This window comes from Pavona decussata, unplaced genomic scaffold (assembly GCF_977016875.1).
Source record: "Pavona decussata unplaced genomic scaffold, jaPavDecu1.1 SCAFFOLD_59, whole genome shotgun sequence".
Lineage (NCBI taxonomy): Eukaryota > Metazoa > Cnidaria > Anthozoa > Scleractinia > Agariciidae > Pavona > Pavona decussata.
Window position 1 is genome coordinate 1347755 of NW_028145481.1, and position 22460 is coordinate 1370214.

General features: G+C 40.1%; 2 protein-coding genes, 1 long non-coding RNA gene and 2 pseudogenes across 3 annotated transcripts; 4 read left to right on the forward strand and 1 right to left on the reverse strand.

Moving 5' to 3' along the window:
• Nucleotides 1-49: 49 nt before the first annotated feature.
• Nucleotides 50-7078, forward strand: LOC146479340 (uncharacterized). The gene is made up of 3 exons (XR_014864934.1): nucleotides 50-150; nucleotides 5375-5828; nucleotides 6147-7078. It is a non-coding gene; the product is annotated as an uncharacterized LOC146479340 (long non-coding RNA).
• On the forward strand, nucleotides 291-5059 carry LOC146479341 (uncharacterized; annotated as a pseudogene).
• LOC146479342 (uncharacterized) lies at nucleotides 6213-14495 on the reverse strand. The gene is made up of 7 exons (XM_085110843.1): nucleotides 14252-14495; nucleotides 12368-12951; nucleotides 11699-11875; nucleotides 10233-10442; nucleotides 9254-9454; nucleotides 7847-8131; nucleotides 6213-7421 (listed from the first exon to the last, which is right to left on the reverse strand). The coding sequence occupies exons 1-7, from the start codon at nucleotides 14301-14303 to the stop codon at nucleotides 7365-7367; spliced, it is 1566 nt and encodes a 521-aa protein (XP_084966969.1). The 5' UTR covers nucleotides 14304-14495; the 3' UTR covers nucleotides 6213-7364.
• Nucleotides 14496-17197: 2702 nt separating this feature from the next.
• LOC146479343 (uncharacterized) lies at nucleotides 17198-20257 on the forward strand. The gene is made up of 4 exons (XM_085110844.1): nucleotides 17198-17281; nucleotides 18394-18719; nucleotides 19319-19434; nucleotides 20100-20257. The coding sequence occupies exons 1-3, from the start codon at nucleotides 17233-17235 to the stop codon at nucleotides 19427-19429; spliced, it is 486 nt and encodes a 161-aa protein (XP_084966970.1). The 5' UTR covers nucleotides 17198-17232; the 3' UTR covers nucleotides 19430-19434; nucleotides 20100-20257.
• Nucleotides 20258-20972: 715 nt separating this feature from the next.
• Nucleotides 20973-22392, forward strand: LOC146479344 (uncharacterized; annotated as a pseudogene).
• The last annotated feature ends 68 nt before the right edge of the window (nucleotides 22393-22460 follow it).

Consider the following 22460-nt stretch of genomic DNA (forward strand, 5'->3'; position numbering starts at 1 on the left):
GTGACTAAGCAGTTTCTGAAGCCGTTTACGTGTGATCCTGTAAATAGATTTTATATTGTAATGTTACTTTATTTAGTTGCGTCGGAAAGTTCTAGAATCTTACGCTCATTAGTATATAAGGAAATCGGTTTAGCTTTTAGAGAGGTTGTTGTTTATGCGAAGAGAGTACGTATTTATTGTAGTGTGACAAAGGTCACGTGTAAAGTTTGGCAGAGGCCGTGTTTATTGAAGTGTGACAGAGGTCGTGTGTATATTTGGCAGAGGCCGTGTTTATTCAAGGGTGACAGAGGTCGAACTGTAATTTACAAGCCTAGCGTGTGCTTGTTGTGAAGTTTTGTGTTGAATTTGCTACGCTCATTTGGAATAAATAACCTTGTTGTTGTTCCGACAACCCTGCGTTCTGTTTAGACTACGAACTATTCGCCACTCACAAAACGAACTCGTAACATTGGGGGCCTGTCGCTGGAGAGTGGAATTCAAGGAACTGTTTGTTGTCTACCGATAACCAGGAAAGGATCGCAACTCGGAAGGAAGTAACTGTGCCGTGGAAACAAGTGGTAGCAAGTGAAAGAGCCTTGGAATTCTAACGCTGTCAAATGGAGAAACTTATGCAACTTGGTAAGGAGTTTGGACTGGAAGGTGAAAAGCTACTCGAATTTGTGCGTGAACAACAGAAGTTGGAAGAAGAGAAAGAAGAAAAACAAAAGCAGAAAGGCAGAGACGTGAGGAAGAAGAGAGGGAAGAGAGACGCAGACGCCAGGATGAAGAAAGGGAAGCGAGACGTCAGGAAAGAGAAATTAGGAAATTACAACATGAAGCTGACCTCATGAGACAGAAGGAAATTGCTGAGGCCGCCAAGAGAGAACATGAGTTGGAACTTGCTAGGTTAGCAGCAACGAATGGTGATGGTCGTACAGCAGAGAGAGATGATAGAGCTAAAGCGCCGAAACTTCCAGCGTTCGTGGATGGTAAAGATGATTTGGACGCATATTTGCAGAGGTTCGAGAGATTTGCAGATACAGCCAAGTGGCATAGAACTGGATGGGCATCAAAGCTCAGTGCTCTGTTGTCTGGACGGGCACTCGAAGTGTACTCACGCCTATCTGAAGAAGCAGCTAAAGATTACGGTAAAGTCAAGATTGCGCTGATGAAGAGATATGATCTCACAGAAGACGGCTATCGTCGTAAATTCAGAGCGTCTAAGCCGGAAGTTGACGAAAGTCCGGACCAGTTTATCGTGCGACTGGACAGGTACCTGTTACGGTGGCTAGAGCTTTCGGATACTGAGCGAACCTTTGACGGTCTAAAGGACTTGATAGTGAAAGAACAGTTTATTGATTCCTGCCCTAAGGATTTGGCCATTCACCTACGAGAAAGGGCACCTGAAACCCTAGCACAGATTGCGAAGATCGCTGACCAGTACTTAGAGGCCCATGGTAAGCATTTGTTTAGCCCAGTGAGCAGAAAGCCGGTATTACCGCCTGAGAGGGAGGAAGCCAAGAACACACAGTCTAATTCAACAGCCCTCCAGTGCTTTAGGTGTAACGCTCGTGGTCATAGAGCCGCCAACTGCCCAACCATAGGAAAAAGGTGTTTTCTGTGTGGCAAGCAAGGACACGAAGCTAGAAACTGTCGATCAGGTGGACGGAGATCCGGAGGACAAAGTAAGGATGGTAACCCTGTGCAACGTGGTCAAGTGAGCGCCAGTTGCTTAGTCCAGCAGACTGAGAGTAAACCCACAGCGGAAGAAGTTAAGTCCTGTATTAAAGATGAGAAGCTGCTGTTAGCCTGTGGTAAGAAGATTCCATTATTGAGTAGCGCCTGTGTTGAACCTTTGTCTGGAGTGAGAAGTAAAATGCCTGTAGTGAAAGGTAGAGTTGGAGAGAAGTCTGTTGATGTCCTGAGAGACACTGGCTGTAGCGGAATAGTAGTAAAGAAGGATCTTGTGTCTGAGGATCAGTTCACTGGCGACTTTAATGTTATGCTGCTCATCGACAACACGGCAAGGAAAGTGCCCATTGCAAAGATTGACGTTGATACACCTTATCTCAAGGGCCAAGTGGAAGCGCAGTGTCTTCCCGATGCTGTTTATGACTTAATTGTTGGTAATGTACCAGGCGCGAGAGCTGCTGACGACCCAGATCCAAGCTGGCAAGATCATGTGCAAGAGGCGTGTGCTGTAACCACGAGAGGTCAAGCAAAGAAGGCCGGAGAACGTATCCCATTGAAGGTACCGAGTACTAAAGAAAGTCCTGTAGTTGATAGAGAAAAGCTCAAACAAATGCAAAATGATGACGAGAGCTTACAAAAATATTGGGAGCGAAATGATGTAGTTGTGAGAGGCCAGGCTGAGATTTCATTTGAAGTGAAAGGTGGAGTTTTGTACCGCGTCTACAAACACCCTTACGTGAATAATGGTAAACCCCTGAAGCAAGTTATGGTTCCTGTGCAGCTGAGAAGTCGGATCATGGAACTAGCTCACGGATCGCTCATGGGAGGTCACATGGGAATAAAGAAGACGGCTGATAAGATTCAAAGCGCATTCTATTGGCCAGGTATTCAAGGGGACGTGACTCGTTACTGCAAGTCATGTGATGTATGTCAGAAGACGGTTAACAAGGGTTCTGTACCGAAGGTTCCCCTGGAGAAGATGCCATTAATTGACAAGCCGTTCAAGAGAGTAGCAATCGATCTGGTTGGGCCTATTGGCCCCCCGAGTGAAGACGGTCATAGATACATATTGACGTTGGTCGACTTTGCAACCCGTTATCCTGAAGCTGTCCCGCTCAAAAACATTGATACGGAGACTGTGGCGGAAGCGTTGGTGGATATCTTTAGTCGTTTAGGAGTGCCTGAAGAGATCTTGAGTGACCTCGGCACGCAATTTGTATCTGAGTGTATGAAGGAAGTGACACGGTTGTTGAGCATTAAACAGCTCACTACGACTCCTTATCACCCTATGTGTAATGGCCTGACGGAGAAGTTTAATGGAACCATGAAGAGTATGTTAAAGAGATTGTGCAGCGAGCAGCCGAGACAGTGGAATCGTTACATCAACGCTTTATTGTTTGCGTATCGTGAAGTTCCTCAGGAGTCTACTGGTTTTTCGCCGTTTGAGTTGCTGTATGGAAGAGCTGTCAGAGGGCCGATGTTTATTCTTAAAGAGCTCTGGACGAAAGAGTTGGAGGAACCTGAAGTAAAGAACAGCTACCAGTATGTGTTTGAGCTACGTGAGAAGCTGGAAGATACTCTCAAGCTTGCGCATACTGAACTTCAGAAAGCCCAGCACAAAGGCAAGCATTACTACGATCGTAAGGCTAAAGTCAGAAGGTTTGCACAAGGAGATAAAGTATTAATACTGCTACCGACCGACCATAACAAGCTTCTAATGCAGTGGAAAGGTCCATTTGAGGTTAGTGCAGTAGTGGGTCTCAACGATTATAAGGTGTGTGTCAAAGGAAAGGAGAGAGTTTACCATGCCAACCTACTAAAGAAGTATTTTGAACGAGAGGATTCTGTACCCGTTGGAGCAGTGGCTGTCGAAGTGAACGCTGACATTAGTAAGAGCGGACATGCTAAAAATGAAGCAGAAGAAGTTGATCCTGTGGATGGTGTTGATTTTTTAGAAATTGGTGGATATGTCGCTAAAGAGTCAATCAAAGATGTGGCTACTGGAGATAACCTTACTGACGAGCAAAGAGCAGAGTTCAAAGACCTTGCAAGTCAGTTTCAAAGCTTGTTTACAGAAGCACCAGGTACTACAAGCTTGGCTCAACATCATATAAAACTTACATCCGATCAACCAGTCAGATCAAGACCTTACCCAGTACCGTATAGCCTGAGAGAATCGCTGAAGAAGGATATTACAGACATGATGAAGATGGGAGTTATAAGAGAGTCAAGTTCACCATATGCCTCACCTGTCGTGGTTGTTAAGAAAAAAGACAACACAAATAGGATATGCGTGGACTACCGGAAATTGAACAAATTAACTGTGTTTGACCCTGAACCTATGCCGACTGCCGAGCATTTGTTCCAGAAGTTGAATGGTGACAAGTATTTCACAAGAATTGATTTGAGTAAGGGCTACTGGCAAATTTCTATACCTGAGGAAGACATACCGAAGACCGCTTTTGTGACGCCTGACGGATCATACGAATTCCTGAAGATGCCGTTTGGTATGATCAACTCCGCAGCGACCTTAAAGAGAGCCATGAAGAAGCTATTGCATGGAATGGATAACGTTGAGTTTTACTGGGATGATATTTTGGTTCACACCCGTACGTGGGAAGAACACATCAAGATACTACAAGAGTTGTTTACACGATTATTAGCAGCCGGAATGACCATAAGACCGACTAAATGTCTTTTTGGAGTTAACGCTGTTGACTTTCTCGGTCATCGTTTGGAGGGAGGTTTAATTGGTCTTCATCAAGACAACGTGGCAAAGATTAGAGATGTTCCAAGACCTACTACAAAGAAGCAGATAAGATCGTTCATGGGTTTAGCCGGATATTATCGAGATTTTATTCCCAACTTCGCAGCCTTAGCTGCCCCGCTGACAGACCTCACGCGCAAAGGTCAACCGAACAAAGTCGAATGGGGCGAGGCACAAGAGAAAGCCTATCAGAGTATTAAGGCCCTCCTCACAAAAGAACCAATCCTGCAGTTGCCAGATCCAGAGAAAACCTACTTTCTGCGGACTGATGCCTCCGACAGTGGTATTGGTGCTGTACTAATGCAGGAACATGATGGCAAGCTGTTCCCCGTTTGCTACGGTAGCAAGAAATTATCAAGTGCGGAGCGTAATTACTCAACCATTGAGAAAGAGTGTTTAGCCATTGTGTGGGGATTCAAAAGGTTTCACCTGTATTTATACGGAGTTCCCTTTGTACTACAAACTGATCACGAACCGCTGAAGTATATCAACAGTGCGAAGTTCGCTAATGGACGGTTCATGCGTTGGGCTATGTTTCTTCAGAGCTACAACTTTAGAGTTGAGGCTATCAAGGGATCCGAGAATGTAGGAGCAGATTATCTGAGCAGATTAGAGGAATAACTTTAGAGACATTGGACTACCTCCTCTCTTTGCGCTATTTAATTAATTTTTCGTTGTTAGTAGAAATTTAAGAAATTTCTTCTCAAGAGGGGGTTATGTTACGAAAAATTGTTGCGTGACCGTATGCTAATTTACTCTAGAATATTCTTGCATATTTAATTAGTTTTGCATCATAGTGACTAAGCAGTTTCTGAAGCCGTTTACGTGTGATCCTGTAAATAGATTTTATATTGTAATGTTACTTTATTTAGTTGCGTCGGAAAGTTCTAGAATCTTACGCTCATTAGTATATAAGGAAATCGGTTTAGCTTTTAGAGAGGTTGTTGTTTATGCGAAGAGAGTACGTATTTATTGTAGTGTGACAAAGGTCACGTGTAAAGTTTGGCAGAGGCCGTGTTTATTGAAGTGTGACAGAGGTCGTGTGTATATTTGGCAGAGGCCGTGTTTATTCAAGGGTGACAGAGGTCGAACTGTAATTTACAAGCCTAGCGTGTGCTTGTTGTGAAGTTTTGTGTTGAATTTGCTACGCTCATTTGGAATAAATAACCTTGTTGTTGTTCCGACAACCCTGCGTTCTGTTTAGACTACGAACTATTCGCCACTCACAAAACGAACTCGTAACACTCGCGTAGACCCCTGCGAATCTTACAAGCAAACTCAGGCTGAAATTGATATTCTTTCAATGCCAGCTCAGGAAGAACCCAACATCGACTCTGCAACCTCAGCCTTATCAAACATGAGCGAGAACGGTTGTAGCACGCATGTACGAGTCATCACTCTGTAAGGATACCAGGTCACATTAATTCATGTATATGTCCGCTCGCGGCGTTTTTGAGCCACTTTTGGCTGTTCTCATAGGGTGCTGGAAAATGATTACAAAATGATACGTTTTCGCTCTTACTAGAGCTCTTCTCGTTCACTGTTCATGTTTGCGTAATTTTAGTTAGTCAGTGTGAGTAGCACGGGGAATGCTTGCGCAATCTCCCGAGCTAGAGGCTCATGATTAAGTACTTGACAATAATCCAGATAGAATTTGAATTTGGAAATATTGGTTTTTGAGAAGAGGGGAAAATCGGAGTACCAGAAGAAAAACCTCTCGGAGCAAGGATCGACGAGAACCAACAACAAACTCAACCCACATATGGCGCAGAGTCCAGGAATCGAACCTGGGTCACATTGGTGGGAGGCTAGTGCCCTCACCACTGCTCCATCCTTGCTTCCCTAAATTAAAAGTTTTGGGTCGCCGTAATGATGATTTTTGTAGTCAAGTGTGACAGTTGTTTTGGCGAATGATCGAGGGAGGTCTCTACCGTGATCGTGAAAATTTTATTCATCATACGGTACTGTTCCTTAACATGAAGGAAAAAAAGAAGAACAACAATCAGTTTCTAGTTTATTTACCGAGCACAATCCAGTTGTTTTGTAAGAAATTGCAAACAATTTTTTTCTTTTCTTCACCTTTTACTATATTTAGGGAATTCAAAAGAGTTAGAAAGCGGGAAGGAAGCGACCTCAAGATTATTGCTTCCCCTAAGAAGTTAAAAGTACCTTAGTTAATAAAAAATGTAGTGTATAGATGCATACATATAAATGACGGCCGATTAGTAATTCTTAAGGTTTTCGATATATATTTATTAGCACTACCAACCTCGTTTTACATATTAACGTGCATAGTAAGGCTAATTTTCATGAAAATCAAAGCATAATTTATCGGCCACCATTTATGAATAAGGTCTATAGTTTTCCTATAATTAGCTTGTACTTGATATATCGTTTAACTTGAAGATAGCGTTTCGTAACTTTTGATATTCATACATATTCACTGTAATAAAATTTAATATAACCTACAAGCTATAAGAGAATTGGAAAAGCCCTGAAATCGCATTTTATAACTTGCTGATTTAATGCATTGGAATAAAGGCCACTTGATGTTCCTCTATATCATAATGATGTATGCATGATCATAAAACACCGCCCTTCCTCAAGGTATGTGAAATAAATAATAACTAAATAAATAAAATAATGTGGTTGGATGACCGACATTGTTTTTATTTTAAAAAAATTGAACGATAGAGACCGTTTATGCTTTGCGAGAATTCAGGATTAACGAGGTTACGAATCCCGCTAAGTTAAGACGTACCCTAACTATCGTTTCTTAAGTAAGGCGTGGAAGTTCCTATAATTCATTAGCAGAATAATCCAACCGATCCAAAGAAATCCGGTTTTCCTCCTATTTTCTTGCAGAGAACAGGTAAGCAGTTATGATCGATGAATTACATAGAGGCAGAAAACCACGGTGTGGTGATTAATCATCTCCATCCTTATCCGCTGAAGGTGGACGAACAGGACTCACATTAAATTTCTGCAGAAAAAAAGAAACGATCAGGACGTTAAGTATTTATAATCACCCTCCTCAGATGAACATTTTGCCTGAACAGAAGATGGAAACCTTCATTTTATGCACACAGCGTTCTTAACACTGATCCAACTTTATTGATTTTTAAGTTCATAGTTTTTTTGGAACACATTGACAACTAAAAATTGACTTATCAGGCCTGATAAGTTATCGAGACTTTTGCGGATAGTTTTCCCTCTTCTGGCTTCTTTTGTTTCAGATAGCTGATAACCTTTATCATCAGTTTAGCGTCGATGATAGCGATACATGTAACAACCCACAACAAGGTTTCGAGACAGTCCAGACAGTCATCCCTGGCTAGTTGATTATTCGTTATCTAATAAGTTTCCTCACACAAAAAGAAAAAATAAAACGTTTACTTAATAACTAACCTTAACTATCCCTCCCAGTGGTCTGATCTCAGCCTCTCTCTTCCGACGCTCTGCATCATCTTGTTGAGATGCTGTAGAATAGAACTGGATGCGTTTCAATTTCTTTGGTTCTCTTTTTGTATCGTTAATGTTATCCTTTTCGTGTTCTGCATCATCTCTAGTCGGTCCTTGTTCAAATGCTTGCACCTTAGAAAGTATGCTGGCTTTTCTGTTACGCTGTGTGGCATCACTCTCTGGTTTGTCTTCGCTAGGGTATGCACGGTTTTCTTTTTCTGAATTTTGATCCTGAAAAAGATAACTTTTCACTTAAATATGAAGATGTCTCATTTTTTTCACTTGCAAATTCAGTGGTAAAGACTTCCAAGGGGAATGCTAGAGCAAAGGCTGTCTCATAGAGAGGTGAAATGTTTGTGATTGTGATGATCATGGTGCTACCGTCTTAATCATGATGACGACAGCGACGCAGATGGAGTAGAAGACAACCACCACCACCACCACCAACAACAACAACAACAACAAAGAAGAAGACGAAGACGACGACGGCGACGACAAATATAAGATAATGACATGATGATGATGATGATGATGATGATGATGATGATGGCGGATGACGGAATACGAGGCTGGTGGTGGTTTATTGTGCTATATTTATTTCATAGTTATTTGTCCCTCGACTAAAATAACCTTCTGTTCCAGAAGAGGTATATTTAAAGTCACTTGTCTAACGAAAACCTAAAGTGTACCTCAGACCTGACGATATACCTTTTGTTGTTTTTCCTGGAATCCCGGCAATTTGGTCTTCTTTCAGTCAGAATCAATCTGAGCTTCATCGAAAAAGCCGGCTATCGTTGAATCCAGGTCCTTTCTTGGTATGGTGGTTTTGTTAATAGCGTCATAATGTTTGAAAGTAACCGGAAAGAAACACCATGAACTAGAATACTACTTTGTTCATTCATCACAGTCAACGAGGATTTTGCAGTTTCCACTGAACAAACTGTAAGTCTATAGTTCACATATTTTCTGTCCAGCAAGCACAATCTTGTTCCTGTTTTGGCTTTAATTTGCGTCTCGCTTCTAAGCAGATGCATGACAAAGCAGCCGGCTAGTGGCTGATCTTTGGAGTTGGGGTACTCTCGGTCCTAAAACTTTTTTAAAACAAAACATATACGATCTTTTGGTCTAAAATTTTCTTAACTCTACCTGGCTAAGACTTATATGGACTGCTACAAGCTTAAGTTTAACGGGAAAATTTCCGTTAGCTGCGTGGCACTTGTACTTATAAAAAGGGAAAGGTAAAATATAGTTCTCGAAGACGAGTGTTCAGTGCCAATATGCTACAAGCTTATGCTTGCTCAATAGTGCAGACGATTCACCAAGCATATCTGAATAGCAACAAAGGTTTCATACCTCTTTTGTCGAAGAATCTGGAGCGGAGGATGAAGCGACTGACATCGAGCGCATTTGGATTTTTTCCATCTTCCTCCTTGGAGACGAATCTTTAACGTGCTGATTTTCTCTCATAGCTTCCTGATGTGGTGTTTGCCTTGATCGCTGATTACCTGCTTGACTTTCTCTGGTAGTTTCTTGAATTGGTGTTTGACTTGACAGCTGAAAATTACATAAGGATATTAAATAGCACTGAGCCTGATGATCATGAATTCGATAAACTGTGTTTAAAGGAGGCTATGACATTTGCTAATGCAGTGTCTAGTTTTTGAAAGGAATTCGTTTAACTTAAAATCAGTCAATACGCTTGCTTCAACCTCCTAACACTCCTAACATCCCCATGAAAGCCCCTGAGATTGTAGAAAATTATAAGGGACGTTTTATTTGGACTCCTGATTGGAGGACTCGGATTACCTTTTCCCAAGTATTTCGTGTGTCCCTCACTAAATAACACATCATTCTCATTATCCCGGTCACTTTTATGGTAGATTCCGATTAGGAAACGCGCTACAAGAATGTAATTATAACTATCTTTCTAATTAACCATGAGGAAAATAAAGGCTGTTGTTGTTGTTGCTACACTACAGTTCGGTCATGTTTGATCCTGGCGTTCAGGCCCGAAAGACTATTTCAGCTATATCAAAACACATGATATTCACTACCAGAAATTCACTTTTCATGATTTTGAAAGGAAAAACATCGCAAAATGTACAAGATTAATGAACACAATGGCTAAGACTGTCTGAGAAACGGACCTTGCAATATGGAAACTCCAAATTTCAAAGAATTATGAAGAAGAAGAAGAAGAAGAAGAAGAAGAAGAAGAAGAGGTGGTGGTGGAGGATGAGGAGGAGGAAGTGGAAAAGGTGGAGGAGAAGACTAAGAAGAAGAATAATAATAACAAAAACAACCATAGCTGAAAGAAAGAAGACAAACGGACATGAAGCAAAGCACCAGTCAGCGTGTAATTATCATCCACCAGTCCATCAGCGCCATTGCCATGTTGTTGCACTGTTGTCACATGTTGAGAATCTCGTAAAAGGTCAACAAGTCTTTCTGCAGACCTTGAAGTGCCAACGGAATATGTCTGACTGTGGTACCAGTCACATTTCCTTTCTTTTCCTTCGCCTTGCTTGAAATCTTGCGGAAGCTGGGAACAAGAATATAAATCATTGAGAAATCATTGTAAAGTGACTGTACAATCCAAATTTTCTTGTTTAGCGCTGAGTTCTTGATTTGGCGAGAATTTAACCTCAAAACTAGAAGTCTTCGGATAAATGAAGTAACTAAAATGCTGCTCTGAACGGAAATACCGGGATGCTTGTTGACGTTTGACCTGGAAATGAGCAGTGAGCGGACATAGCGCTGAGACTGAAACGAAATAACCGGAGCCGAACTAAATCGTTTTCCAGTAGATAGTTTTCAGAAAACTGCCAGCTGAAAAAAGGTGCGTTTCAAAATTTCCGTTGTCCAATGTTTTACTGAGTTATTCGTCTTTGCATTTTAGTTCCTGAGTTTGGAATTAACCCAATTATAACAATCTAATTCAGGTTTTGTGACTATTAAATCTAGCATTTACAATTCCTTTCCTACTCAGATTCTCCTTCATTTCCTCCTGTTTACTGTGCATGGATACACTCGCCTTTCAGTTCGTGAATCATGCACGGCATGCAACTATGTACCAAAACAGGACACTTGCATACAAAACTGACTTCAATTTGTTATCCTTTTCTCATGACATGTATTTTCCAGTCAGTCAGTCACAGGCACACTCGGAAAAAGGAAATCCGAGTTCTCCCAGGAGAATCGTGTGAGTGGTGGCCATCATACATTTGGATCCTAGCGGTATGCAGGCGTGTCTTTCATACGAAACTAATTTAGCGGCCTTAGCTCTTCCGATGTCTCCTGCAGCTCAGTGGTAGAGCATCCGGACTAGTAATCGGAAGGTCTTAGGTTCGACTCCTGTTAAGAGAACTCGGATTTTCTTTTTCCGAGTATACCTGTGTCACTGACTGAAAATATATCTGTCATTGATTAAATAAGGGAACTGGTCATAACGCGTTTGCTCGAAAAGGACCCACCTTCTGTTGGTTAGGGGGTTATCGAAGACACCTGGAATTAACATCTAGCATCCTAACATTACCGACAAAATTTTAATGGCTTTAGAATTTGAGTTGACGGAGAAATATTCAGCTAGCAGGGGTCAGCATTGCTAGTTAATTAAACAACAAAAGTGAGGTTGAATCTCATTCTCATTTTTATTGCTGGAGAGCGGGATGGCTATGCATTGAAGAAACCTCCTTTTAAGGTTGAGGAGGTGAAGGCAGCGACCACCATCTTTTTTGTGGTTTGATGGGTCCTTTTCGAGTATAGCGTTTTTCACCACTCCTCTAATAACTTTCATACCTGAGCTCTTCTGTCGTTCTGAAGAATTGTTGCCAAGTCTTCAGCGGAAGATGCAGCAATGATGGAGAATGCAGCTTTTGATGGTACGTGCCGCTGTTGCTGGCGAAGCTGGTTTCGTTCTTCTTTAGCTCGTCGTCTTTCTCTGTGTAGGGATTTCCTCAACATTCTGTTCCTAATCTGCAATGAATGCCCGACTTATAATATTACCGTTTCGATAGTAAGCAGTAGGATTATAGTAGATGCGCATAGTAAATACTTCCGAAAATGGAATGTCGTTATTGTCGTCATTATCATCATAAACAAAACAATAGATAGGAATCTATAATTACTCTACGATATCCACGGGGTGGTTCTTCATCCACTGTTTTCCTGGCCGTAGTGGATTTTATTTAAAAAAAATTTCTAACATTTAATGTTGGTTTTTGAGAAGGGGCTAATGGGTTTAACGAAAAGAAAACCCTGGGAGCAAATCAACTTTGACAACGGAGCCTGGGTCACATTGTTATCATAATCATCATCTACTTCCTCCTCCTCCTTCTGATCATCATCATCATCATCATCATCATCATCATCATCCCCATAAACCGAGCTAGTGGAAAACTCGGCCACGTGCTTGAGAAACGGATTGGGAAATACAAGGAAGTAAATTAAAAGTTTCCTCGTACTCACCATGAGACCAAGAATGCAGAGCAGAAGAATAAAAACAATTAACAAGCCACCGAGAGAAACAATCTTCCATAGCTCCCACTTGAGAAACGTTTCCGTTTCTTCTGTCGCTTTTTCATCTCGGCTTTGTTCTGGTTCGACAGTTATATTTTCTAGCGTAAAATTCGCTAGCGAACCAGACGACAAAGCTCCTAGGAGAAGTGTATGCAGTTTATCGGGTGTGAGATCTGGATTTCCACTGACGTAAACAGCAAAGTGTGTAATCACACTCCCTTTGTTGAACCATTGCACCACACAAACGACAAAACCCGGAACTACGTTTTCCAAAGCATTGTTCAGTTCTTCTTCAAGCGACGACTTCAGCTTTTTATAGTCGCTGCTTTTTACGTCGGCGTATTCCGCTTTCCATGGCGTGTTTGTGACTGTAAACCTTCCTTTGAATTCTTTGGGTCTTGTGATTGGTTGATTTGCCATAGCCTCATTGGGCTTCGTTGGCGATACTGATGGCGTGGCAGCCGGTTGAGTCAATGTTGGCGACGGAATAATAAAGCTCTCATTCTGACTTGCTTGTGATGGTATTGACAGAACTATATTTAAGGGAAGAAAAGAAACAAAAAGTGTTTTACAAAAAGCTTTTCAGACGAAGGGATCAACGTTATCTCAGATCTTCAACCTGGCAAAGCTCAAATAATTTTATGTCAGGAATCTAGCTACAGGCTTATTTTTTTGTGATTTTATCACTAAATAAAAGAAATGCAATGATACAATCTGATTTTCTTGATTTTAGGGCTGGGTCATAATTTTTCTCCAGACGTGCGCGAAAACTCTATTCCAAACCGAAGCAAAATATCGTTTTGATTACGTACGTATCTGTCAAGATTATTGAAAGGATTTCTCCACAATTTCGATAAAAAAAGAGTAATTAAACGCGGCTATTTTTGTTCCCAGTCTGTTTTGAAGAATTACAAGTAAGTTTCCGAGTAAAAAATAAATAATTTTCTTGACCGAAAATGTGTTAAGACATCATATGCAAAACGAACTTAAAAAAAAAGAAAACATAGAGGTTAATTGATGATATTTTTATGTAGATTTTTTGGCTTTTATTATGCACAAGTTCTTTTTTTCTCAGGTTTTATGTACAAATGCCTTTCAAAGTTCACCGCGGGAAGTCACCATCAGTTAATATTGTTCTTCGGTGACTCTAAATTAGGTTCGTGATCCCTCGGTGGGCTTACTATTAAACTTGTTGTGGCGGTTTTAGTTGTTTTCTCAAAACAATGACAATTTTTTTTCTGCATCATCCGGGAAGACTCTTTTTATTTGACAGAAATTAAAGCTTAAGCCGGTGACATTATTTCTAACTTTTCACCCCCCTCTAACGGCACCGACAGCATTCATTGAAACTCAATTACGACAATTGCGTTTGCAATAAAATACGTTTTCGTAACGCCAGAAAAGTTTTGCAACGAGGAACACATGACTTAAGATTAAAAACGCCATGAAGTATTCGTTTTGAATAGGTGGCCAAATACTCTTTTTTGCCAAGAATCATTCCCAGATTAAAAATTATTTATGTGATATTCAGATTAAAACTCGAATGCTGGGCGTCGAGAAATTAATTATAAGAAGTTACTATGTGCGAACCAAGGTAACTTTAATTCATTATAGGACGAAAGAACTCGTTGGAAAAGCTGGGATTCTGCGCGGCTTCAATGTAAGTCTTCCTTGCAACAAGCTAAGAAGATGTTTTGTGGTGTGCGATAATCCCAACATGAAGATGCTTTTTTAAAAAAACGATGGAATTTGAGATAAAAAAAAAAAAAACATTGAAGAAAAGTAAAGACTAGTTATGAAGATTTTCATTCTACAACTTAGGACAATACTCACCTCCAATCGAAAGTAATAACCACCAATACATTAATAGAAACAGCACTGCCATAACGGGTTACATGAAACGAAAGCAACTTTGCGTATAAAAATTTAAATAACACGAACTATGATTTCCGATAATACAGCACAAGAATGCACGTATATAGTTTTACCCCAGAGTTGTGGACTAAGTAAACTTTAAATTCTGTCGGTGAGGCTTCTATTCCGGCCATAAATAAGTAATGTACCTACACAAAACAGACAGATGTTGATATGGCTAAATCAGCGGCAAGCATTTAGGTACTCTTCGGCAAACATTGTTTTCGCTAACATAGTAACATTAAAAACACATCACGCTTTCTCCTATGGAAAATAGATGTCACCTTTGATCAGCCGCATAAGAAAACTTACGCGCTTTGCACATGTTAAGGAAAGCCATAGAAAAATTTAAAGGCTCAAGATCACGATACATCTCAAATAATTTATTGTCTATGTATAGTTAGATTAAACTTAGTTGGTAGTGAAAACGTTACAAATCTTGCAGGGGCGGTGGTACAATGGTTATCGCGTCGAACTTCAACGGGACTTTTGGTCGGAATATCGCCGGTAGTTCGAAGTTTAGCTGGTCTCTGCATTGAAACGTTGTTTCCTTAGACAAGAAACTTTACTCCACAATGTCTCTAAGTAATCGGGTGCATAAATAAGAAAGGATGACCATTTGCCATTGGCGGAAGCCTTTGACGGATCTTGATCATGAGTCACGTGAAAGTTTATTTATTTTATTTTATTCACCACGACATACATTCATAGAAAGTTACAGTGAATAATAGACTGAGCTCTTACATAAGTTTACAGTGGATAATAATAGTGAAAGAAGAAGTAAGAAGTGGCGAGGAGACCTCAAGAAACTCCCGGGCTTATACTGAGAGGTCTCCTCGGAGATATGTTAGGACTGTAAGACTAGTAAAGACATTGTATTTAGATTTTTTAACATACGGTGGTAAGACTATAAAGACATAACAGAGTCGGACGTCTCATACAATTAACTGAGGAAATCAAGAAGCTTTCTTTTGGAGGTGGGTAGACTAGGGGAAGACGTAATTGATAATGGCAAAGCATTCCATATTTTTGGCCCTCTAAAGAGTATAGTAAATTGCTTGGTATTAGTTCGGCAGGTGTGAGGTCGAAAATGAGCTGAGGATCTACTATCATAATTATTCTAGTATCATCATTATTAAGTAACCGGTTTAGTTAGGCTGTGCCCCTCTGGCTACTAAGGCACGATGTGAGACAAGCTACCTGATATAAAACGGACGTCAGGATTTAAGAAATTAAATAATAATAATAATAATAATAATAATAATAATAATAATAATAATAATAATAATAATAATAATGATAATAATAATAATGATAATGATAATGATAATGATAATGATAATGATAATGATAATGATAATGATAATAATAATAATAATAATAATAATAATAATAATAATAATAATAATAATAATAATAGTAATAGTAATAATAATAAAGACAATTATTAATCGGAGCAGCTAATGTTTGGGTTACAGAAAGAGGTCATGAATATGGAGATAAATGTACAAGGCCGTTGCGGTAACGACCATTCAGGCATGGTAACATGAAGGAGTTTAAAAGAACCTTTCTTTGTCTTCTAGAGGATCAGTTTCATGCGCGCTAATAGTCGATTCACAAGTTGAGAAAGAGAGTACGAGAAAATCGCCGTTTGGTACTCAAGCAATGGTTGCAAAAAATTCCCACTTATCTTAAAGGTGCTTTATGCAACCGGGATCGGTTTGGTGAATTGACAATAAGAATTGGGTGACCACCAAAAGACATTGCTGCCCATAAAAAATGTGTACAACATTAGGTGGATTTCCAGTAAATATTTTCAAGAACTGGCCGTTACGTTCTCACTATTTAAACATCCTGAGGAAATCATTAAGAGTAACGGCTCAATTTTTGTCCTTCTCAATCGTAGTCTCTCTTTTGAGGGCTGTTATACATTCAAATAAATATAAAAAGCAACTGCATGCGTCGTCTCGCTGTGTTTATCGATTGCGGATGCTTTGATAACAATTGATGTTCTTTGCAGCTGGAGAAATGTTTTCTGCCACACGAACGTGCTGCGCCGAAACCAAAACAAAAAAATCAATTTACTCATATGGTAATCCTATTCCATAACAAAACCTTGCCACTCTAATTAATAACAAACGGTGGTCTGTACCAATCTGCAGCTTTTGTCGAACAAAAATCAAAACATGAAACAAGCCAGTCACTATGAAAAAAGCATCTCTCAGACTACTATTGGTTATTTGGCGGTGAAATAAATGACATATACTTTTCTGGTGAGCCGTCTTCTAGAAATTCCAATTTTCCGTTGAAAATATCCATAAACGTTTAGTAAGCTGAAAATATAACCCAGTGGTATCGATCGTACATTGATTCGTAAACGAATGCCTTATACTTTCAAAAGGTCCAGTAAAAATGCTATTATTGGGAAACACTAAAAACAAGAGCCCGTGCAATCTAGATTAAAGTAATTTTACCTCAAACACAAATTTGGGGAATATTTTGTTCGCTAAAAAAAAAGTTTTTTTATAGTTAAGAGTTGGTAGAACGATCCAAGCTGTGTAACTTGAAGGAGGTCTGTTTAAAGGCCTTGAAACATATATCGTTGACTTTTTAAGGTTGCAATTTCCTTGTTGGGTGCTCTGTACTGATTGGGTAGTAATTTCTGATTTTCTGAATAAAAGTTAAAAACATCTGCTTTAATAGAATCAAAAGTCTTCATCCTACAAAGACAAAACCTCATTTGGGAAAGCTGTTTTTATAAGCTGGGTGAGAAAATAAGTTAAAACTAAGCTACTATGTGCATTCTTTGTAAACTGATGGGTTATTAGAGATACAATACATGTTCAGTGACACAGTTAAAGCAAGCAACAAGTCAAGGCGGAGTTTGATTTCTTGAAAACATGGCCATTTTCTGTTTTCTTCTTCTTCTTGGCTTCACGGTAATAGAAGGTAGGGAAGTTGTGATATCCTGTCACTGATGCTGGTTCATAACTAGGATACTGTTTCTCTGCTAGCTGCAAAAAAGATGTTATTTGTAAGTTGGAACAGGCAAAATCGTCTCTTATTATTGAAGGAAACGTTTTCCTGAGAACTGGCCTAAATCTGATTCTTCTCAGTGAGATGGAAATCTGGTTGATTCTGCAGTAAACAGGTTAAATTCTTACAAATCAGAAGAAACAATCTACCCTAGTCCTTTTAGGAAGTCTTCTTAGTCTATCTATTCCTTTTTAGACATTTCCGTGAGCAGGTTTCCGAAATTGAACTCTGTCAAGCAATTTTTTTTATTTTTTATGATTCTGATATTACAGTGAAAGGTTCTCTAATTGTCATGTGAATTTGAATTATTTTTAAACTACTTCTAGTTCCCTGTTGAAAAGGATCGCTGTAATTCCAAACTTCCTTTTCTGAAGTAAACTTAATAGACCATTAGTAAATCCGCATTAGTCCCTAAGTCACCGTATGTTTGAAAGTCCATCAGAATTACGATAGATAAGAGAACGGACTCGCAAGCCGCGAAATAGTCAATTCAGTGCAGCCTTGCATACATTTGAACTAGAGGAAATATACTGAGACCAAGTTTGGTCAACTCGAATTGGGCGCATGGCCAAGCGCCTTCTTGCTTGCGAATATATGCACCTTTTTCATATTAAATGGTTTTGTGTTAAATCGGTGATTAGCTCTACTTGGCCTCACTTTAAAATAAAACTCCGATGAATTTTGCAGACGAGGACAGTAGGGCTAATAATCATGAAAATATGGAAATAAGTTATCGTTGAAAAAGGTCTATGTGCTCGGGAAAGTGAACGCGAGTCATTGTAAATTAAGTCGACAGAAATTCGCAAGTTGTGTCTTACAGAGATTCCTATTGATCTGGGCTTTAGTGTTCAGTGGACAAAACGCTTACTCACCATGCAACAGTCATCGACAAAAATTAGAGAAAGAAATTATGGACTAACTTCCGCCAAATTGGATGACGTCATCCAGCTCTAAAAGGGCCGTTTAAACCTCAGAGAGGATTTTTGCTTTGCTCCTGTACTAATAAACAATATTTTTTTGGACAGTAACGCTATTCAGTGACAAGGGTGAATCAATGTCAAACGATAAATTGCCGCTAAGGGTAAAGGAAGTGAACTTCAAAATTTGCTTTAAAGCTTTTTTAAACTCGTCGTTACGAAAAGTCAAGAGTGCATTAAAGAGTGCAGCGTCAAAAGGAAGAGTGAATCTCACTCTTTATAACATATACGTCGTAGATTGCCACCCGCACACAGAAGAGACAAAAAGGAAAAGGCCAAAACTATTGAAAACTCGGATGGAAACATGGCAGATCCTAGCTATTGTTGGATTTGTGATGTTGTTGGTCATGGTTATTGTCATCTACCGACTCCATGTAAGTAAAACATCCTTTTCCTCTACCTTTTCATTAACAATAAGCTTATAGCGTTTCTGAGCACCGGATTGTTGAGCGGGAAGTCGCGGGTTCGTAACCTGGCCGGACAATCACTCGGAGTCTTAAATAATTGAGGAAAAGGTGCTGCTTTTACTTTGGCATCTGCAAATCGTCAGACCTACACGTGGCTTGGATGGCCACGTAGAAATGGCGTCGGGTCTCCGATTCGAGGACGTAAAAGAAACATTGAGGACGTAACAAACCCTGTGACAATCCTCCTCAGTGCCAGCATGTAGTCGGCTTGGCCTAATGCTCTGAAAGGCTTCTTAGTGAATGCGACCACAACTCTGTATAACAGTCAGAAATCAATGGAATTTGTCAAGTACTAGGAAAACATGTAGAACGTAGAGGCAACTGAGTATCGGTAAAAAAAATTCCACTCTAAAACCAAATAAATTTGCCATAACTGAGAGAAGTGGAACGATAATGTAACCTGGTGAGGGTTAAAAATGAACGCATTTTTCAGTCATCTGTTGATTTTATGAGTTGCTATTCTCTATATACCGTGTTAACTTTGTCTATCTTTTCTCTTTCAAAAGATGCGCAATTCCAAGTTGAAACGTATGTTGACAAACACCGTTACAAACGTTGACCCGTCCATAAGGACGAAGTCTTTTTCCATGTTGCAGCCAGGCCAAGGATTTACTTAGGATAGGTAAGGAAAACGTTGATAATTTGGGTTTTAGACCTAGACAACATGGCCCACATTTATCGCTAGTTATGAGTTTGCCCATTGATTCGGGATCTACCGTGATCATCGTCAATTTCTGTTGGGAAGGTTAAAAAATAAGCCCGATATGGCTATTTTTATTAGTTACGTTTGTTTACGCCTTTGTTTCTCCTCCCCCTTGTTCAATGCTGAAGAATACTGAAGAATAACGAAGAATAATAAGTAAACTGAGATTCGCAGTTGAAACTCAACATTGATACAGGTGGTGGGAGGGGGGGGGGGGGGGGGGGAGGAACGTGAAGGCAAGGCAAAACTTAGCAATATTCCTAAGAGTTTTGACGATGATGGTCGCTACACTTGTTATCAGCAGCAGTTCTGGGTTTACGCGTCCCTCTCTAATGAAGCAATACTAATTTAGCTCCCATTTCATAGGTTCTACAGACCTCCAATTATTTCTGCTTTTCCAGTAGCCACAGTAAAGCGCCGCCTTACACACTTGCCTTGCTCAAATTTGACAAAAAAGGATATAACTATTTAATTTCAAAATAAGCATACTGGTGAATGAAGACGATGCTTCATACTTTTCGGACTATCTAAGTCATAATACAGTTTATCCCATTGACAAATTTTTTTTCTATTTCCTCTTTTAGTTCTCAACCAGCCAAGAGAAGTTACCGTCTTCATGACGAGGAAGTCCACGTGCTTTTAATATTTCACAATTAATATAAAACCTGTTGTCATAACCTGCTTAATGTACAAATACAATTTCAGAAAAACCCGCTTCAATTGTCAACACAATGTGTTGTATTATTAAGGTGAAAAAGAAATGAGATTGATTAAGATATCTCATGAACACTTGAAAGCACGATTTGTTGAGATTCTGTTGGTTTTTTGCGTAATGGAAAGTTTATACGTTTTGTTCGCCATTTTGAAATACATCTAGGCCCAGTCTCACTCAGATCATAAAATATGAGCAAAGCTTGGAGTCCAGTGTTTTTCCACGAATATATGTGGAGTAGGACTGTAAGGGCTTCTTAGCATGAAGGATCCATTGTAACCCCACAACCCCCCCCCCCCCCTGTTTTATTCGTTTGACCACTGAAAGACCAATGGTCTTAAGAGCGCCTGTCTGTAAAAATCACACAAATTCTAAATTTCGTGGGAAGGGTGGAAAATTCGATTTCTTTTATATTTTAATGTCAGATAGGCTAGGATATAACTAAAATCACTGTATAGTTTTTTCGGTGAAATAACCTTTTCTTTCAAAGAAAAATGCAAATTTGAGGCGCTAAATTATTACACGGGTTTGAGAGGCTCGTGTGCGAAAACAAATCATTCTATCGGTTTTAAAACACTCAAATCTTTTTTTACAATCCTTAAGTATCTGTTGGAATGATTTATTTGTTTATTTATTTATTTTTATTTATTTATTTATTTATTTATTTAGCTTTGTCCAATATGGACAGGGATACCGCAACAGCTAAAGCCAATTACTGCTGACCCGGGATATACGGAATATACTGTAACGTTAGGTTATACCTGGAGGGTATCCCCCCTAAGTAACTATTGTAAACTAGTCACGTGACTAGAGTTGTAAGAACCATGTGGTCGGTTGAGTTTCTCGGAATCTGTGATTAAAATATGGCGTTACATTGGTGGCAGCGGTGAAAGAAAACGAACTTAACAGAAACCTGTGGTCAATGGAAAAGTTTTGATGGTTTGTGCGAGCGAATTTCAACGTTGTGTGGTTCTGTTTCGAACTTTTGCTTGTGTGTTGTTTGCAATGGCGGAAAATTCAAAGGCGGATTCGGGATTCTAAAGGATGAGTTGTTCGACGCCAACTAAGCCTTTCAAACCGGGGAACCCGTTTACACCAGCAACTGATTCATCCCTGGATTTATCAGTCCACGTCGCCGAATTCACTCTGCAAACCCGTTCGCATCGGAGAACCAACTGGACAATTCTTCAGCTGATTTGTTTACACGCCGCCGAAAGTTTACCAAACCTGTTAAAAATCCTACGGATTATGATGGTACTCAGTCGCTACGAGGTTATTTGAAACACTTTAAGCGTTGTTCTGTTGTTAATGGCTGGAGCAAAGATGAAGCTGCGGTATTCCTGGCCGCAAGCCTTCGCGGCGAAGCTCAAAAGGTGCTAAATGGCATGTCTGATAGCGATTGTCGCAACTACGCGGAGATTGTTGGCAAACTGGAGCTTCGGTTCGGTGTCGAAAAACAACGCGAGTTACATCAGGCGCGTCTACACAACCGTAGACAACAGGAACATGAAAGTGTTCAAGCTCTTGCTGCAGATATCGGCTGTACGTCCAGTCGGGCATATCAGGATTTATCCCCTGATAAATCCTATCTTGCCGTCCAGCATTTTATTGATGCTATCAAAGATGAAGACGATCGGCTGCGACTACGCAAAGACACACCATGCAGCATGGACGAAGCCTTGTCACTGGCTTGTGAACTTGAGGCATTTCGTCTCTTGGATCGACATCGGCGTAGAAGCTCGGTGAAGGTTCGCTCTGTGGATGAAGCTGTCAGGGAGCCTGATTTATTTAAAGCTCAGTTGGAAATGTTGCGTAATGACATTCAAATGCAACAACAACGTCAGGAGACTCAGCACGTCGCTCTCCAACAGTTGGTTCAGAATATACAGCAGCCCACTCAGTCAATGTCTCTGAACACACCTGGAAGCCAACAACGCCTACCTGCTTCACGTTATTCCAGTCGATGCTGGTATTGCAACGAATCTGGCCATTACCGTCGTAACTGCCCAAAATACAAGTCTCTGAAACAAGCTGATCTGGGTTCGGGAAACGCCAGCGGAGTGTTGCCCACGGGCCAGGGGGATGCCAAAATGAGAGTAATGTTGGCCCCACAACAAGACCTGATGTGAACAATGCTCTTCCACAGTCATTGCCAAAGCAGGAAATGATTTGTCCTGATACGCCCATGGACGTTTCAAAAGTTAACAACAACTTAACTTGCCAGGCTTTATTG

Excerpts from the sequence above, each read along its gene's own strand:
- LOC146479342 (XM_085110843.1), bottom strand. The coding sequence starts at position 14,303 with ATGGCAGTGCTGTTTCTATTAATGTATTGGTGGTTATTACTTTCGATT. Across the intron at positions 11,876-12,367 it reads TCTGCATTCTTGGTCTCATG|ATTAGGAACAGAATGTTGAG; the intron begins GTGAGTACGAGG and ends CATTCATTGCAG. Across the intron at positions 8,132-9,253 it reads CAGATTCTTCGACAAAAGAG|GATCAAAATTCAGAAAAAGA; the intron begins GTATGAAACCTT and ends TATCTTTTTCAG.
- LOC146479343 (XM_085110844.1), top strand. The coding sequence starts at position 17,233 with ATGGCCATTTTCTGTTTTCTTCTTCTTCTTGGCTTCACGGTAATAGAA. Across the intron at positions 17,282-18,393 it reads TGGCTTCACGGTAATAGAAG|TAACGCTATTCAGTGACAAG; the intron begins GTAGGGAAGTTG and ends TTTTTTGGACAG. Across the intron at positions 18,720-19,318 it reads TTGTCATCTACCGACTCCAT|ATGCGCAATTCCAAGTTGAA; the intron begins GTAAGTAAAACA and ends CTCTTTCAAAAG.